At 39.1% G+C, this 19,022-nt stretch overlaps 1 protein-coding gene across 2 annotated transcripts in view; it reads left to right on the forward strand.

Moving 5' to 3' along the window:
* IQGAP1 (IQ motif containing GTPase activating protein 1) overlaps positions 1-19,022 on the forward strand; it is a 107,009-nt gene that overhangs the window by 28,685 nt on the left and 59,302 nt on the right. For both annotated transcript variants that reach the window (XM_028495486.2, XM_024117231.3), the window contains exons 3-5: positions 9,967-10,123; positions 11,819-11,896; positions 16,709-16,785. In XM_028495486.2, the coding sequence (XP_028351287.1) occupies positions 9,967-10,123; positions 11,819-11,896; positions 16,709-16,785 (312 nt within the window). The remainder of the gene's footprint in view (positions 1-9,966; positions 10,124-11,818; positions 11,897-16,708; positions 16,786-19,022) is intronic.

Consider the following 19,022-nt stretch of genomic DNA (forward strand, 5'->3'; position numbering starts at 1 on the left):
CTTGAGCCATGGCCGCTGAGCCTGCGCGTCCGGAGCCTGTGCTCCGCAACGGGAGAGGCCACAACAGTGAGAGGCCCGTGTACCACAAAAAAAATAAAAATAAAGATTATGGGAGGGCTTCCCTGGTGGCACAGTGGTTAAGAATCCGCCTGCCAATGCAGGCTACACGGGTTTGAGCCCTGGTCCGGGAAGATCTCACATGCCGTGGAGCAACTAAGCCCGCGAGCCACAACTACTGAGCCCAGGTGCCACAAATACTGAAGCCCGCGTGCCTAGAGCCCATGCTCCACAACAAGAGAAGCCACCACAATGAGAAGCCCACGCACCGCAACAAAGAGTAGCCCCCGCTCGCCACAACTAGAGAAAGCCCGCGCACAGCGACGAAGACCCAATGCTGCCATAAATAAATAAATAAATAAATAAATAAATTTAAATAAATAAAGCTTTATTTTAAAAAATAAATAAATAAAGATTATGGGAGAGGGCACTTCCCTGGTGGTTCAGTGGTTAGGACTCCACCCTTCCAGTGCAGGAGGGGTGGGGGACAAGTTCAATGCCTGGTCGCGGAACCGAGATCCGCATGCCGTGCAGCCAAAAAATTTAAAAAATTTTAAAAAAGGAAGATTATGAGAGATTCCTAGCTCCTTGTTATAGGTTGCAAATTTTCCCTCCAGCTTATCTTTCAAATTTTTTTTTAATTTCCTTGTAGAAGTTTAACTGCTTTTTGTGTAGACAGCTTATTTCCCCCTTTCCAAAATGATTTCTGCCTCACAGTCTTATTTGGAAACGCCTTTCTCATTTCAAGATTATACAACCATTCATTTATATTTTTTTCCTCCTTTCATTTTTTTATGTTTTAAAATCTCTAATCCACTTGATGTTTAAAGTCAGTAGCAAAATGTGAGGTCAGCAGCTAACTTTGTTTTTCTTTTCTTTTCCAGTTGTCTGTTAAACCTCATCTTCCTCAGTGCCCTTCTAACCCCCACTCCCAGCCATCTAACAGATTGTCAAATGGGGTCAATTCTTCCTTTGAAATTACTCATCATTTTTCTTTCTGTTTCTGCCATTGCCCTAGTTGGAGACCTTATTATCTCTCACCTGGATTCCTGAAATAGTTGCCTAATATTTCTCTGTTGAATCTGTCTTCTGTGCTGTTGTCCTAGCTACCATACTAAGTGTCAGATCTGACCAAGCTACTCTTCTATTCAGAAACTTTTGTGGTTCCCATTGCCTGCAGATTAAAATTCTATTGTTCCAGGTACATCTTCTACTCCTCTACCACAATGATTTGTCATTCCCTAAATATGCCATTTGTTTTCATGCCTTTTTGCCCTCTTTTTTATGCTGTTCTCCTTTATCTTAAATGTGTTTATTTCCCATTTTCACCTCTCTAAATACAATTTATCTTAAAAGCCTAGTTCAAATATCATCTACTATTGTAGCTAGTAGTTTAAGCATCTCTGTTCCCAGAGGGTGATCTCCAGGTAGTTAGCGCATTTTATGCCACTGATAAGTGTTGCACAGAGTGAGCCATTAGAAATGTTTCCTAAATGGATATTTAGCTGTCAGAGTAGATTTTTTTTGGAAAATTGATTTATAATATGAATAAAACAAAGCTTTATCAAAATACACTAGATATGAAAGCTATATCAGGACTATAAGAATTATTATGCAATTATATTAAAGATAGACTTTTATATATAAGCACTTTTCACACTAATTGTGTCAACTTCAATGTTTAATATTTTATAGGCCTCTCTCTTGGTCCTTGGTAGAGTAAGTGTTGTTAATGAGGTCATGCACTGTGGTTTAGGGTGCTTCAGGAGGCCCAGCTCCAGAACTTGAGCTTTTATTATTGAGTATTAAGGAGGGTAGTAGCTTTTATTATTTTTGAATAAATTGCTTGAATGTAGCACCTCAGTTTGCACTTTAGAATCACACCATCTTGGGTTCAAGTGTGATCTCAGCCACTTACTAGATGGGTAATCTTGGACAAGTTACTTTACTTTGAGGAGCCCATAGTTTTCTTATATCAGTAAAATAAGAATAGTAATACTACTTACCTTATGGGGTTTTTGCAAGGATCAAGTGAAATAATGCATGTAAAGTATTTAACTTAATATCTGCCAGGTGGTGTTAGAGATTTTTTTTTTTTGGCGTTATTTATAGAAAATGAACCATTCAGATGTTACTCTTTTCCTGTTTAATAGTTGTGATTCAGATCAGATGTCACTTAAAAATTTTTTTTTTTTTTTTTTTTTTTTAGTAATTCTCATTTGAGTTAGATTTGTTAAAGCAGTTCTAGGGTTAAACTTGAGGAAGAGAAAATGTTGAAAGTTTAATCCCTTTTTGTGGGAGGAAGGACTAACAACTCTATTCTGCATTTCCTTCATATAAGAGTTTTGTCGCTGAGTTCTATCTGTGGTCATGGCTGAGAGACCTGATCACAGATTGGGTGTGCTGGTGTCACCACTTGTTATAATATTCTCAGAACTTTTTTTAAAAAGTGACTTCTTTGTTAAAACATTTGTACTTGTAGAAACATTTGTACTTGAAGAAAAATGTTAAAACCCCACATAGTTGCCAAAGTGATTTTCTGAAACAGATCTGATCAGGTCACCTCCCACTTAAAATCCTTCAGCGTCTCTCATGACAGAAGGAAAGGTTTCTTAGCATGACAGACAGGCCTTGCACCATCCAGCCTGCTCTTTTTTTTTGTCTTCACCTCCTACTTTCCCCTCTAGCAATGGCAGTGCGGAATTACTCCGTAACCCACCATTTTTTCTCAGCCCTCCCTGCCTTTGTACATGGTATTTCTTCTGCTTAGAGGCCTTCTCTGCCTTGGCCATTTGGTGAACTCCTCCTCATCATTCTTTAAAACCCATTAATATTTGTGGATGATGTGAAGCTGGAAGAGAAGTTGGTATTTTGGGTAACAGAATTAGGATCCCAAAAGGTGTTGACATTCGGGACAATGGGCTGAATCAAACATGAAGAAACATAGTAGAGATGAGTGCAAATAATGGTTCTCATATGGAGCTGTAGAGATTGGGTTTAGCAGCTGCATATTTGGGGAAAAAAATATAAGAATCTCTGTTGAGTGGAAAAGTGTTGTAAAATAATTTAATCGAGGCTTTGTCTGTGGTTTTGGAGTGTTCAAAATGAAGGAGTGATATTCCGGTTCCATTTCAGGCCAGTCAGACCACACCTGGAGCATAGTGTTCAGAGATGAATGAGAAAGATGCGAGGGGCAGGGAGTCATGTCTAACACTAGTAGTAATACCAGCTAACGCTCTGAGCGCTTACTGTATTCCAGGCACTGTTCTTAACTCTTCTTATGTGTTATCTCTTTTAATCCTCACAATCGTCCTGTGAGGTAGATGCTGTTCTTCTCTTTTCATGAAGAGTACTTGAAGGAACTGGAATCATTTTACTGACAAAAGTGTCAGCATGTGACTCATCATATGAGGGGAAAGGAGGAAAAGCACAAATATTTTTTAAATACCCAGCCAAGCACTGTGCTAAGCACTGTATTTCACGTGTCATCTTATTTAATCCTCAACAACAGCCTTATTTGGAAAATATTGTTATTCCCTTTTAACAAATGAAGAAACTGGGTAAGTGACTTGCTGTCTTGATAAGTAACAGGGACAGGATATAAATCCACGTCTTTAAAAGTCCCTGGCCAGTACTGGTCACATTATGTTTTAATTCCATATGTTGTCTTGCTCCAGAAGGCAGCTTAGCTTAGGGTGTCAATGGGGAGCTAACTGCTGGCTTAATAAAAACTTTTTGGCTGCTAGAATCCTGAGATGAAATGGGTTAACTTGAATGTGTGATTCTATGTCAGCATCAGTGTTCAGGGTCAGCTTACATCATGATTTGGCCAAGTTGTTTTGGAAGCATTCAGGCATTAAAGTGGGGGAGGGAGTGGGAGGTGAGAGGGGAGTGGAGGAGTTGGGGTAGACTGGAAGAGCTTTAATGAGCCTTCCAACTGTGAAGTTCTATGACTATTAAGACAGTTTTAAACATGAGAATTGGTAATATGAGAATTGTGTTGACCAGTGACTTTTCTTTTGTGCATAGATTGATTTGTTTGTTAAATTTCTGCTTTACTGAGGTATAAATAGCATGTAAAATTATAGGATATTTAAAATAAGTACGTTGTGGTGATTTGATGTATGTATACATTGTGAAAGGATATAGTTAATATCCATCACCTCACGTTTATCTTTTTTTTTTTTTTTTTTTTTGGTGAGGACATTTAAGTTCTACTCTCTTAACAAATTTTGATTATACAATATAATGTTATCAACTATAGTCACTGGTTTATGTTAGATCCTCAGACCTTATTCATCTTAAAGCTGAAAGTTTGTATCCTTTTACCAACCTCTCCCTATTTTCTCCATACCCTACCTCCTGGAAAGCACTAAAGTTTGACTTTTTTTTTTTAAGATTCCACGTGTAAGTGATACCATACAGTACTTGGTTTTCTCTGTCTGGTTTATTTCACTTAGCATAATGCCCTCAAGGTCCATCCATGTTGTCACAAATGGCAGGATTTCCTTCTTTCTCATGGCTGAATAATATTTCTTTGTAGACATATACCACAATCTCTTTATCCATTCCTGGGTACTTAGTGTTTCCATATCTTGGCTATTGTGAATAATGCTGCGGTGGACATGAGAGTGCAGATTTATATTCAATATCCTGTTTTCATTTCTTTTGGCTATACAGTTATCCCTCCATATCTGCAGGTTCAGCATCTGTGGAGTCAATCAACTGTGGATTGAAAATATTCAGGGAAAAAATAATTCCAGAAAGTTCCAAAAAGCAAAACTTGAATTTGCTGCTTGGCAGCAATTATTTACATAACATTTACATTATATTGACAACTATTTACATAGCATTTACATTGTATTAGGTATTATAGTAATCTACAGATGATTTAAAGTATACAGGAGAGTGTGCTTAGGTTGTATGCAAGTATGATGACATTTTATGTACAGGATTTGAGCATCCTTGGATTTTGGTACCTATCTACATGGGTCCTGGAACCAATCCCCTGTTGATACCCAGGGATGTCTGTATACCCAGAAGTGGGATTGCTGGATGATATGGCAGTTCTATTTTTAATTTTTTGAAGAACCTCCATATTGCCTCCATAGTGGCTACACCAATTTATATTCCCACTGTTGGCTGAAAAAAAATGTACAACCTAAAAGTTGAGAATTATGTTTTATTCGGCAGACTTAATGAGGACTTGAAGACCGGGAGACAGCCTCTCAGATAGCTCTGAAGGACTGTTCCAAAGAGGTAAGGGAGGAGCCAGGATAAATAAGAGTTTTTTGAAGGAAAAAAACAAAACCCAGGTAGTCAGAACATCATAAGATTACTGCTATTAAAACAAAACAAAACAAGAAACCCAGACATCTCAGGTTAATGAATTAAGTGCTTTTCTACTTACGGGAAGGTGCAAGAGTCTGGGCTTATTGAAATTATTCCTTTGATATGCACCTTACGTATAGCCAGTATCCTTTTTTTCTCTCTCTTGAATCCCCTCAGGGTATACCGTTGGGGCTGGATGTAGAGGTTCATGGCTTGGTGGTGGGCAACCTGTTTTTCTCCATCCTGAATTCCCCTTAGGGTGTACCGTCAGAGGCCGCTGCAGTGGCTGATGGCTTGATGGACTCAACGCTCTTTGTTTACTGAAATGGCAGAGGACATTCTTTGTCTACACCACGAATAGTGCACAGGGGTTCCCTTTTCTTCACATCCTCACCAACACTTTTTCTTTCTCTTGTCTTTTTTTTTTTTTTTTTTTTTTTTTGCGGTACACGGGCCTTTCACTGTTGTGGCCTCTCCCATCGCGGAGCACAGGCTCCAGACGCGCAGGCTCAGTGGCCATGGCTCACGGGCCCAGCTGCTCCGCGGCATGTGGGATCTTCCCGGAACAGGGCACGAACCCGTGTCCCCTGCATTGGCAGGCGGACTCCCAACCACTGCGCCACCAGGGAAGCCCTGTTTTTGCTTTTGATGCCTTTGCTTTAGGTGTCAAATCCAAAAAACTCATCTCCACGACTGATGTCAAGGAGCTTACCCACTGTGTCTTCTTAAAGGAGTTTATGGTTTCAAGTCTTGCATTCAAGTCTTCAGTCCATTTTGAGTGGATTTTTGTGCCCGCTGTAAGATAAGAATCAATGCATAGATTTATTCTTAAGTGTATTTATAAAGTTAATTTAAATGCTTAAGTTTTATAAGGAAGCTTTGTGTCTGAGTTGAGAATTACTGGTGGTCTTACAGTTAAACTGAAATATTTAAAACCCTATTAAGTGGACAGAACTTGGAGAGATACCAGCCTTTTTCCTGCGTGGGATATCTGAAACTTTGTCCTGTTTATAGCCCTGTGGAGCTCAGCTCTGTTAGGCTTTTGGGATGATGTGGTAAGAGCAATAGTGGTTTAGTGAGAAGGATTCTAAATTAGGAATAGGGTCCTCTTATCGCACCTTTGTCACTAGCTAGCAGGTAACCTTTGATAGGCCTTACTCTTATTTGTTAAATGAGAGAGTTGTACAAATAGGTACAGCCTTTGGGTAAGCTTTTGAGCAATAACATTTTTTGTTTTCGAGTTTCCGAAGGAATTAATTCTAAATACGGAAGAACATTGTGTACAAAGACGTTCTTTGCAGAATTATTTAATGGTTGAAAACATTTAGAAATGGTATAAATGTCCAACATAGGTGACTGATTAGCACTTGGTAGAATTTTAATGTAACTCAAAGTCTTGAGAAACTGTATAGTAACATGGAAAATATTCATAAAATGTTGAGAAATGTTTTGTAATTTTGTTTAATGGATATGTGTTATATTGGGGGGAAAACCCCAAAGGGATTTGCCCTAGAAGTGCATTCACTTCCTTGCTCTCACATTTTGTGATGCTGTGAGTTTGTGGCAGAGGGGGAATCTCAGATGGGCTGTAGAGAAGGACAGGAGAATTTGTTGCATCTTCTCAGAATTATAGTAGAATCCAAACTGATGCTAAGATTAAGAGTCTAGTAATATAGCACCCTACTTAATGCTGTTAATTTTTCAAAGCAGTTTGGTCCTAATTTAACTAACTTTATTCTTATAAACAAACCAGGTGATTCTCTGCTGTGGAGCAGAGCTTAGAATGGAGGGTGAGCCACACAGGGAACTGGAGGGCAGTTTTGGGCTTGTGGCGGTTGTTTAGAGACACTTCTGTGCTTTTGCCTGTTTCCTGTAGCTCTCCCTCTCTGCTTATTCCTTTTCACCAGATCACAGGTGGCTTTTTTTTTTTTTTTTTTTTTTTTTTTTTTTGCGGTAAGTGGGCCTCTCACTGTTGTGGCCTCTCCCGTTGCAGAGCACAGGCTCCGGACGCGCAGGCTCAGCGGCCATGGCTCACGGGTCCAGCCGCTCCGCGGCATGTGGGATCTTCCCAGACCGGGGCATGAACCCATGTCCCCTGCAGCAGCAGGCGGACTCTCAACCACTGCGCCACCAGGGAAGCCCACAGGTGGCTTTTCTTCAGGCCTGACACTTGTGTGATATTTAGGGTATTCTACTCCGCTATAGAAAGCTTGTGAGTCTTGTCATCAGTCAGGACTGTTTTATAGCAGTTAGACAAGAGAAGGCGAAGGTAAAGGATTGTGGGAGATGTGGCTGTGGTCCCTCCTTTTACTCTGATTTTAATCCAGTGATCTCAGAGGAGAGGAGAACCTCTCCAGCTGAGCTGTACCAGCCAGCTACAGCTTTGGTAGCTGGCTCTGATTCAAGCCAAAAGCACTACTGTGTTGTTTATCCACAGTCTTCCCCATTTTGAGAGGAAAATAAGTAACTTTTTCTTCATACTATTATGTGATCAAGGGCTGTTTTGGGCTTAAGATTTATCCTAGGTTTGTCCCTGTTTATGAGAACATAAGTTAGACTGTCCCCTGAGAGCAGGGATTGCCAGGAGCTGTTTGCTGTATCCTTTTTAGCAGTAAAATATTGGATGGACGATTATATGAGATGTGTCTTTAGACTACAGCTATTTTCCATACCATTGACCTATGTTCTTTTCCACATTGCCCTATGGTCTTAGGCTCTTGGAGAAGCACAGTTTGGATTTTGTAGCTGCTACAAATTGATATCTAATTTAGTTACTATGGTAACTCTTCTGGAAAATTCATTTGTTTCTTCTTTTTCCCCTTATGACATTTCAGTTCTACTACCTAAAGGAAAAGCCAGAAGAGAAAACATAGTATCATTGGGTGTAGGAAATAACCAGAAAATTCTCTGGCCCATTCATCTGTCCAGCTAGTATTTATTTAAGTATCTATGTGTCAGACAGTATGCTAGCTGCTTTAGAAGTAGAATAGATTTGAAAGTGAGGTTGAGTAACTATTCTATAGAACTTGAGAAAAACAGGAACATTGTTGCTTTTCCTTTTTTTTTTTGTGGGAATCCTAGCTCCCTACCACAGATTGAACCTGGGCCCCTGCAGTGAAAGCACTGAGTCCTAACCACTAGACCTCCAGGGAATTCCCTCATTATTTTTTAAAGATTCTGAGTGGTAATCTCAGTTTGAAAAGATAGAATTAATACAAGAAATTTTATTCTGAATTATAAAACTAATAATTTTAAAAGTATGTAAATTCAAGCTCTTTCAGGCAATTTTATTAATGTAAAGAATTATATAGAAACACACATAAATGGGATTATAAATACATTTATATATTATTTGGTCTCTTTTTCTATTGGTATGTTAGAGTTTTCTTATAAATTTTCATGGGTGTGTGTGTGTGTGTAAAATATGGCATATTTAAATGTGGCTTCCAGTTTTATTTGTCTTTTAATTTAAACTCTAGGTATCAATTAACATTATAAATGTTTCATTCTTATGTTGTCCCATTTGGCAGTAAATCTAGCTTTTACTTCAGTCTGCTGTATCTTTGGATTTTTTCTTTCCCCATTTGGCTTTTCAAAGATTTATTCCTAGGGAAACAGACCAGGCATCATCTAGTGGTCCCCCTCAACCCCCATAAAGAATGGTAAAGAATTTGGGGATAACAGTAGCCTTGTAAAATTTGAGTAGCATACTTATAAATTAGGGGTTTTCAATCTGGAGTCAATGAAATCTCTGAAATTATATATTAAATTTAAGTATATATACATTTTTTGGGGGAAGGATCTGTAACTTTCCTTAGATAGAGGATTCTGTGATTCAAAAAAAAGTTTAAAACCATTGCCCTAAATGACTTTTTTAGTTAACTACATTTCTGTTGGTAGAAAATATATGCAAATAAACTTGGCTTTGTTTTATCATGGGATTCCCTGAAATCTTGTGAGAGGTGTCCGAGGGGGACAATATAGTTTTCCGATACAACTTCCTTTCCCCTCTAAAAAAACACATAAGAATTCGCTTTTACTGCTTCCATTGGAGTTTCCTTAAGTATTTTAGCTGAGATGATTGACTATTTTGGTAACCCCAAAACAACTTTAAAATCTGAACCTAGAAATTCACTATGGATGCTGAATTCTCAAACCAGAAGAGAACTTCAGCTGCAAATTTAAGTTTCTGAACAGTTGAGAGATGGTGGCTTTAGTTACAAAAGATTTTTCTTAGGAATTCTTAAGGCGCAACTGAAGGAGTAAGGGAGACAGTCTGGGCTGAGGCTCGTGGGGCATTTAGGAACTGGGGAGCCAGCTGGCTCTCTTGCTGCAGGAGAGGAAAGTAGGGTGGAGAAGAGGGTGGCGTTTATACTTGGGAATTTTCCTAAGTTCCCTGCCTCTGAGATCTAACTGGGCCAGAACAAGGATGTGTGTGAAATTGAGTCTTCAAACACTATTGCTTATGTTCAACTTAAACTTGTCCAAGGAGAATGGAAATTAAGCTTGAAATCTCTGAAGAGGGGAGGGGTTCATACCTTCCCTCTCTTTTCTCATGTCCTCCCTCCTTCTGTGCAGGTGGATGGAAGCATGCCTGGGGGAAGACCTGCCTCCCACCACAGAACTGGAAGAGGGGCTTCGGAATGGGGTCTATCTTGCCAAACTAGGAAACTTCTTCTCCCCTAAAGTGGTGTCACTGAAGAAGATCTATGATCGAGAGCAGACCAGATACAAGGTGAGTCCTTCCTTGCTTGGTGCTTAAATTTCTGTAAACTTGAGAGAGATGTTTAGCATACTTTATCCTCTGAAACAGTTACTGAGAAATATGTGTAAGTGTGTTTGTTCCAACAAAATAAAATACCTGACAGAGTGGAGAAAATTTAGTGCAAAGTCAAGATACAGTAGTAAAAGAACTTCAGCTGTCCGTATTTCTGGCGCAATTCTAATGAGTAATTTGTATCTAGAAATTTTCATGGTCCTTGATGAATTTTTTATTTCTTAGAAGGTAGAGGAAGTAACTAGGGGAATTACTACTTTAAATCTAATTTTAACCAAGCTCTGAGATTTGTTGGCAAATTGAAAGCAATAGCAACTTTGGGGGAAGAAAATCACCCCATGGGGCTTCCCTGGTGGCGCAGTGGTTGGGAATCCACCTGCCGATGTAGGGGACGCGGGTTTGTTCCCCCATCCAGGAGGATCCCACATGCCGCGGAGCGGCTGGGCCCGTGAGCCATGGCCGCTGAGCCTGCGCGTCCGGAGCCTGTGCTCCGCAATGGGAGAGGCCTTGACGGTGAGAGGCCCGCATACCGCAAAAAAAAAAAAAAGAAAGAAAATCACCTCATGATATTAAAGTTTAAGGTAAAATGGGACAGTGATCCGATTTCAGAAAATTGAGATAAGTGATTGATTTTGTGGCCCAGGGCCCTCAAAAAGAAGACTGCTTTAATTAAGTTGGGATGTTGACAAGGACCAAATTCCCGTTGCTCACAGTTTCTGTGGGGAGCTTTCCTAAGGGCTCTTATCTGAAAAAAGGATGAGTATAGAAGATAGTGGAAGATTGCAAAACCAAGGGCAAGTGTAAGAGGGGTCAACTGTAAGAACTGGGCAAGAGCTCAGAATGAGTTAAGGATGAAGACAGAATCAAAAGAGTTGGTTTTTTTGTTGTTGTTTGGCTTTTTAATATTTAAATTAAAAGGAAAACAAGGAAAGTATAGGTCTTAAGCCAAAATTAACATCCCAAATAGAAACTTTTCTTCATCAGAAAGCAAAGACTCATATACTGAGTTTTAAATAAGTGGTTATTCTGAAGACACCTCCTGAGCTGTTCTGTTGACTCTAAAAAATATGTGCAGAACAGGCAGACAGAGCCGTCTCCAGCAACAGTAAAGACAATAGCCTACACCTCTAACCGTCTTGAGGGTAAACCTTCCTAAAAAACAACAGGTGTAGAGGTTAAGAGGGGGATGTTTATATGTGTAGTATGAAAATACCTCATTTTAGGAGTATCTTCTACTTGCCAGACACCACACTGAGTGCTTTATGTACATTTTCTCAGTTAATCTTTCCAACAAACATAAAGTAGGTGTTAAAGATGGGGAAACTCAGAATCAGTAGGGTGAAGTGACTTGCCCAGTGTCACCAATAGATAGCCAAGTCAGGAATTGAATCCAACATAATTGAATTCCAAAGACCATGTTCTGCTGAGCACACTGTACACAGGAAGATTCTCCAGATGGTTCTTAACTGAGAAGAGCTGAGATGTGGATTTGGCTTTTGGGGATTAGAATGTGTAATGATACAGAGAGACCTTAAGTTTAAGGGGACCATGTAAAGTCTTACAGGGAAACTTTTATTGATACATAGAGAGTATTTATTTAGTATTTGCTTCAGTATTGCCAAACAGTGCCTAATGGTCTTTTATTTGTTCTAGGCAACTGGCCTCCACTTTAGACACACTGATAATGTGATTCAGTGGTTGAATGCCATGGGCGAGATTGGATTGCCTAAGGTAATTTATGTGATATTCATAGTTCCGGCTTAGTTCTGGCTGTTTGGCATAACAGTTCTCATTCTACCTGTAAAATTATTCTCAATTGATTCTTTGCTGATATATATATAGATATATCTATCTATCTATATTTTAATACTAAAGGAGCTCTTCAGTTTGTTTTAGGCAATAGCTTTGTTCTTTTTCTTTTATATTTCTCATCCCTGCTTCACCTCACCCTAGAGAAATTCCCTATGATGTCATTTACTTTTACTACACTAAATTATAAACATTAAAATTCACATACCAGGCTTCCCTGGTGGCGCAGTGGTTGAGAGTCCGCCTGCTGATGCAGGGGACACGGGTTTGTGCCCCGGTCTGGGAAGATCCCACGTGCCGCGGAGCGGCTGGGCCCGTGAGCCATGGCCACTGAGCCTGCGCGTCCGGAGCCTGTGCTCCGCAACTGGAGAGGCCACAACAGTGAGAGGCCTGCGTACCGGAAAAAAAAAAAAAAAATTCACATACCATGAGGGAATTCCCTGGTGGTCCAGTGGTTAGGACTCGGCACTTTCACTGCCAGGGCCTGAGTTCAGTCCCTGGTTGGGGAACTAAGATCCTGCAAGCTGATCAACATGACCCCCCCCAAAAAAACAAATTCACATACCATGAAATTCACCATTTTAAAGTATACAGTTCAGTGGATTTTATTTATTCACAGAGTTGCTACATTCAAGTTTGAATGTAGGAACATAAGGAAATATTTTAGAAATGTCATCTTGCAGCTTCAGAATAACCAAATTTGTAGGTAATATGAAGGGTTTATTTTATATTTCAAATTGTAGAGGCAGTATAATGAGATTTACTTCTTTTATCTGGTTTTGGAGGTGGCTGTAGGTTTGTTTTTTGTTTTTGTTTTTTTGACAGCTTTATTGAGGTGTAATTGATTACAGAAAAACCATACATATTTAATGTATACAATTTAATGAGTTTGGAATGATGGCTGTAGTTTTGATATGGGAGTGTGCATCCTTGAGTGTTTTGCTCAAGAGTTTATTTAGTGCTTCTCTTAATGAAATTGCCATCTCAAGTGTTGGGCTGCACCCTGCAGGCCTGCAAGCCTTGTAGTTGCCTTGAGAATGAGGGAAGAGCCCGGAGACAGCAACAGAGACATCACTGGTTTATTAGGGGATCTCAGCTGTCCCAATCAAGGCTCTGGAGTGACACCCTACCGTGGACGGCAGACAGCAGGCAGAACACAGCAACAGTCTTTGCTACTGGGGGTGGGGATGAGGGGGAGGAGGAGTTTACCAGTTATGGGGGAATTGACGTCAGTTTGGCTCATCAGTCAGTTACCAGGGAAAGCAGCAGAGGGGCATGTCCCTCATAGCCCCTTGGGCAGAGGTCTTCCCTTTGACAAACTCTCATAGTGGAGCCATTCTGATCTAAAGATCACTAACATTTACTGATTAGGCCATATAATTAAGAGGGAATGTCAGCCATATGAGTAGGGTATAGGTGAAGCAGGGACTGGTTGAGCAGGAGATGTACAGAGAGCAAGAGAATAGCCATCTTGGGTGGCCTGATCATACATCTAGCTACCTAGTCCTACCTTGAATCCGTAGAGGCACTGATACAGTGTCACTGTTAGAGGTATGGACAGCTTTTTTTCCCCCCTATCCTCTGACCTAAGAATTCTACTTCTAGGAATTTGTCCCCACTCCCACCCCACCGGCTCAAAAAGAAAGAAAAAATTAGACAAGCACAAAAAATGTATATGTAAGGATTTTTCAGCATTGCATATGATAGAAAAAATTGATAGCAAACCACGTATTCCTTCATTCAGGGTATTAATTGTGTTACAGCCAGTCAAATACTAGTGCTGCCGTTGAAAAGGGTGATGTCAGTCTCTATATATATAACCGTGATGTGTTAAGTGAAAAAAAAACAGGTTACGATTATAAGAGCTTGTGTTCTGGCCAAGATGAGATCACTATTTTTGTCTAAAAATAAAGTGAGTATTCTTGGGAAAAATCTGCAAGGAGAAATAGTTTTCATTTCTGTGTGATGGGGTTAAAGGGTGGTTTTTATTTTCTTTATATGTTTCTGTGGAGTCTAAATTTCTGTAACCAAAGAGAGATTAAAAAGAAATGAGATGTGGAGTATCAGAAAGTGGCTGAAACCACTTGGAAATGAACATTTGGCATTTAGCAGAGTGCTCAGCTCACTGTTGCATATATACCTGTTGAACTGAGTAAATTCAGAGCTAAGTCTTTGCAGAAGACTAGCTTGTGTCCTCTTTTTTTCAGAGCAAAGTGCTGAAGTTCTCTTTCTTGCACTGGTATATTTGAGAATTAAGCCCCACAAATGTCAGGAAATGCAATACGTCAAGTTCTTACGGCTACTTGGCCTTTCTATGCACCTGTAACTTCCTGTTCCTGTTTTTTATGTAGTATGCCCAATGGGCAATAACAATTTAACCTCTTTTGAATGGTACTAAGAGCTTTGTTAATATTTGCTATTGCTAATAGTACTGTTACTACAAAATGCCTTTTTAATAATTTTATTTTATTACCTTTTTTGTTTACTAACAGTAGTGCATTGTCCTGGACCACAATCTCAACAAACTGTTGAGGCTGTCAGGAACAATAGGATTATTATGGCTATTACCCTTGAAATGCCTGCTCTATATGATTTAAGTCCAGAAGACTTCTGAGTAATGTAGACTAAAGATACTTAGCCTAAAAATGTGTTTCTGCTCATAATATAACGTGTGATCGATAATTGACAATAATAGTATTTATTGGGATATCTTCCCTAATCTCTTTATATGGTACATACAAATTATAGAGACTTAATATGGTAATTTTTTGGTTTTTATCCATTTGACTCTTCATTATAATTGGTGCTCTTGGCCAACTCCTACATGAAACATTTTGTTGTTTTGATTTTTAAAATTGTTTTTAATCTGCCTAATAGTCCTCTGTTTTCTTCAATTATTCTGCCTTCTGTATCCTAGTGGCGGGCATTCCTTAAGATGCAATTCTTATTTTAGCTACATTCTCTCATTCTCATGGTTTCAGTTGTTTTGAAGGCTCTTTGCTATAAGATAAACAGTTTCTTCAATTGGCTGCTGGACATTTCCCCTTGGATAGTTTTCTATCTCCTAGAGTTTCTCATATGTAAAACGAAACCTACCTTTTCCCGCAAGTGAACCTCCTCTCTCTGCATAAATGGTACCATGTCATCGTGTTCCCAGTCATCCAGTCTCAAAACCTTGGATTTACCTTGGACTCCTAAATGCAGTCATTCCCCAAGCCTTCCTCAGTTATTTGCAATGTCTCTTTTATCTGTTGAAACAACCTCCCAGCCTGCTTTCTCAGCTTCGATCTCTTCACTATTCAGTGTATCCTGTGTCTTGTCTCCAGTCACATCTTCCTGAGGCTGTTTTTAGCCTGGGCTCCAAAGCTAGGACTTCTCTAAAGCCTGAATATCAAGTTCAAACTTGTCTGACTTTCAAGGTCCTCATAATCTGCCTCTTATCCTCCCTCCCAACCTTATTTTTTTCCTATTACTTTCTAAAATGTATTCTGTACTGTTTTGGGGAGGGTGACTGACTTTGACCATGATTTTCACCGTTCAGGAGAAGACATTTCAATCTTAGGAAATGAGCATAGAAAGTTTGAAAAATTATCAAAAAAGATGATTTGAAAAATTATCAAAAAATTATCAAAAAAGACCCCCATTTCTCTTGGGGGTGCACAGTTCTTCCTCATAGGGAGCAATAGGTATTGTGGGGGAAAACAAACATAAAAACAAGTAATTAAACACAATGTGTTAAGTGCTATAATAGAGTTAGATACAAAGTGCTGTAGTACTCTTCTCACTGCCTTTTAGTGCTCATCCAAATTCCTCTAATCACTTCATAATCCAGTCTGACTTCTCTAATCCACTGTTACCCCTTTTTTCCTCTAAATTACAGATTGAGTTGTATGGTACCACATTACCATGAGAAAAGATCTTGAAATTCAAGGCTGTTCTCCATCTAAACCTACTCTGTTCCTATCCTACCTCATTCGTTAATTCATCAGAGAGAGCTCCCTCCATGACCTTGACTCTGGGCTTAGCATTGAAGATACAGCAGTGAACAACATAGACCTAGTCCTTGCCTTCATGTGGCTTATAGTCTATTGGAGGAGTCAAACAGATAATTTCAACACACATAGTTGATTAATTGTGGTACATGCTACCAAGGAAAACTCCCCATCTCTCTCATTCCCATATACATCCTCTATTCTACCTACTTTATCTGTGTATCTTTCTACTTCCCCCAAGCATTATAACACATTTTAATATTTTGTAGTTTTTTTCAGTGTCTAAATGTAGTGATTTTACACATACTGAAGCACTTAGTAAATGTTGATTGTTGAGCTATGATTACTCAATCTAGGCCTGCTAGATAGCAACTAGGAATATTGCAGTCCTTCAGAGCCTCATACACTTGCCACTGATTTAAGCTGGACTGGAACTTGAGTTTTGTTTGCCCATGTCTGTCTGTGTCTGCAGTAAGTAAATCACTCTCACATACTTAGTAAAATTCAGTGGGTTGACCCAAATAAGTCTTTTCCAAGTAGTGCTTTTCACTGTGTATTGTAGCATTTTGTTCCTTACATTACTTATAATGAAATGTCTGTTCACCCTAATGAGGTTATTTGCCGAATGCTGACAATGTTTTCTAATTGGCCAAAGTTTTACTTGTATTATTCATGATTGGTGAATGATTAAATGAACTGTAGTGGATGGATGCCTTACTCTACTTCTTTTAATTCTCTTTAGATTTTTTATCCGGAAACTACAGACATCTATGATCGAAAGAACATGCCAAGATGTATCTACTGTATCCATGCACTTAGGTAATCAGATTTTCTTGGTAGAATAAGCAGTACATAGATACAGAGAATAGATTGGTAGTTGCCAGAGGCGGGGATTTGGGAGTAGGTGAAATGGGTGAAGGTGGTCAAAAGGTACAAACTTTCAGTTATGAAATAAATAAATCCTGGGGATGTAATGTACAGCATGGTGACTACAGTTAATGATACTGTATTATGTATTTGAAAGTGGCTAAGAGAGTAGATCTTAAAAGTTCTCATCACAAGAAAAATAATTTGTAACTATGTGTGGTGATGGAAGTTAACTGGACTTACTATGGTGATCATATCATTATGCTGTACACCTGAAACTAATATTATATGTCAGTCATATCTCAGTTTTTTAAAAAAAGCAGTTTAGGAGTCACATCTGAATTGAGTGTGTAACTTGTTGTCGAGGGTATGATGAAAAAGTTTTTGCATTTGCTTCAGAATTTTCAAATAGAATAGAGCACTATTATCTTAACAAAATCGTGAGAAACAGCTGTGTTTTTCTAGGGAGAAAGGATTTGTTTATTCCTATAATAACAGAAAATTTTGCTCTAAAAACATAGTATAATCTTTCATTATTGATCTAGTGTTTCAGTGAACTATGCATTTCTCTTGAGATGTAGTCCCTTTTAAATTAAAGTCTCTTAAAAATTATAAAAACTACATACATTTGAAAACTTTTATTGTTTCTCATTTTGTTTCAAGCTGATAAACTGATTTACTAAATACACTATGTCTTGATACTCTTTCGTAGTACAGTTAAATTTTGGCAACATCTTCAAATAATACCAGCAAATATTAAATGGTTGATTGATAATTTATTAAGTTATCTAGGACCTTGACAAGTCATTTGTTCATTAAATAATTTTTATGTCAATGCAAATATAATAAATAGGAACTGAAACAAGGTATAATTTTATCACAGCTTCATAGTAAATTTGGAAGATGACTTAATTTCAGGTCCTCAGCTCTTAGAATGAAGTACTAAATCAGAGGGAAGAGGTGATATGTCTCGATGGAGGATGGGATGGGAGAGGTGTAGGTGCTAGTAGTATAGTATTTCAGAGTGGTGCAAATTTACTTGATGGCCGTAGACCTAAAGCAGATGATAGAAGTAAGTATGAGAAGGGACATGAGGATGAGATTTTTTTTGCTTGGGCTGCTCTTTTTATATAGCATCCTGTATGTGTACTTAATAAATGTTAATTATATATATGAATGTATGTATAATTTTGACCCACAAGAAACCTATTGTCTCCAGTTTCTGGATCAAATGTTTGCCAGATCCTTGGTATCACTGGAATCAGTGTGAAACCCATAAAAGAGAGAATATAACTGAGGACTAATAGATCTCTTGTGTGGACTAATGAATGCATTAACCTCCTTAGAGGGTTCCCTCGCTAGGCTCTCTCCCTTCTGATCCATCTGTCATGCTGCTGTCAGAGCTATCTTTCCAAAACAGCCCTAATAGTATCAGACGCTTCATAAAATATTTTGATGCTTCCTTTCTAGCCTCACCTCCAGCCATTCTCTCCTGTGTACCTATATTCTAGTATTTTCAACAAACAGGCTATGTACTCTTGCCTTTGGTTTTGCTGTTTCCTGTGCCTGAAATACCTTTAAAAAAAAATAATTTATTTATTTATTTTTGGCTGCGTTGGGTTTTCGTAGCTGTGTGCGGGCTTTCTCTAGTTGGTGGCGAGCGGGGGCTACTCTTCGTTGCAGTGCGCAGGTTTCTCATTGCGGTGGCTTCTCGTTGCGGAGCACGGGCTCTAGGTGCGTGGGCTTCAGTAGTTGTGGCCCGCGGGCTCTAGAACGCAGGCTCAGTAGTTGTGGCGCACGGGCTCAGCTGCTCCGCGGCATGTGGGATCTTCGTGGACCAGGGCTCGAACCCGTGTCCCCTGCATTGGCAGGCGGATTCTTAACCACTGTGCCACCAGGGAAGCCCTGAAAAGCCTTTTCTCCTTGGTTTAACGTATGCTCTTCTCCAGGTGCCACCTCAGAATGCTACCATTAATATGTTCTCTTACTTTTTCCCTCTCGGGCAGAATTAGCTACCTACCATCTTTGTGCTCCTTTAGCATTTTATAACATACCTCTTACTTCATGCGTAGTGCTTGTTACATTGTACTCTGGTTACTGTTTGTTCTTATATAACTTGCTTTCTTGTGGATTCCTTAGGGACAAGAAGTATTTCCTTTGTTCTTTATCCATGTGTCTTTAGTATCAAC

The sequence above is a fragment of the Physeter macrocephalus genome, chromosome 11 (assembly GCF_002837175.3).
Source record: "Physeter macrocephalus isolate SW-GA chromosome 11, ASM283717v5, whole genome shotgun sequence".
Classification (NCBI taxonomy): domain Eukaryota; kingdom Metazoa; phylum Chordata; class Mammalia; order Artiodactyla; family Physeteridae; genus Physeter; species Physeter macrocephalus.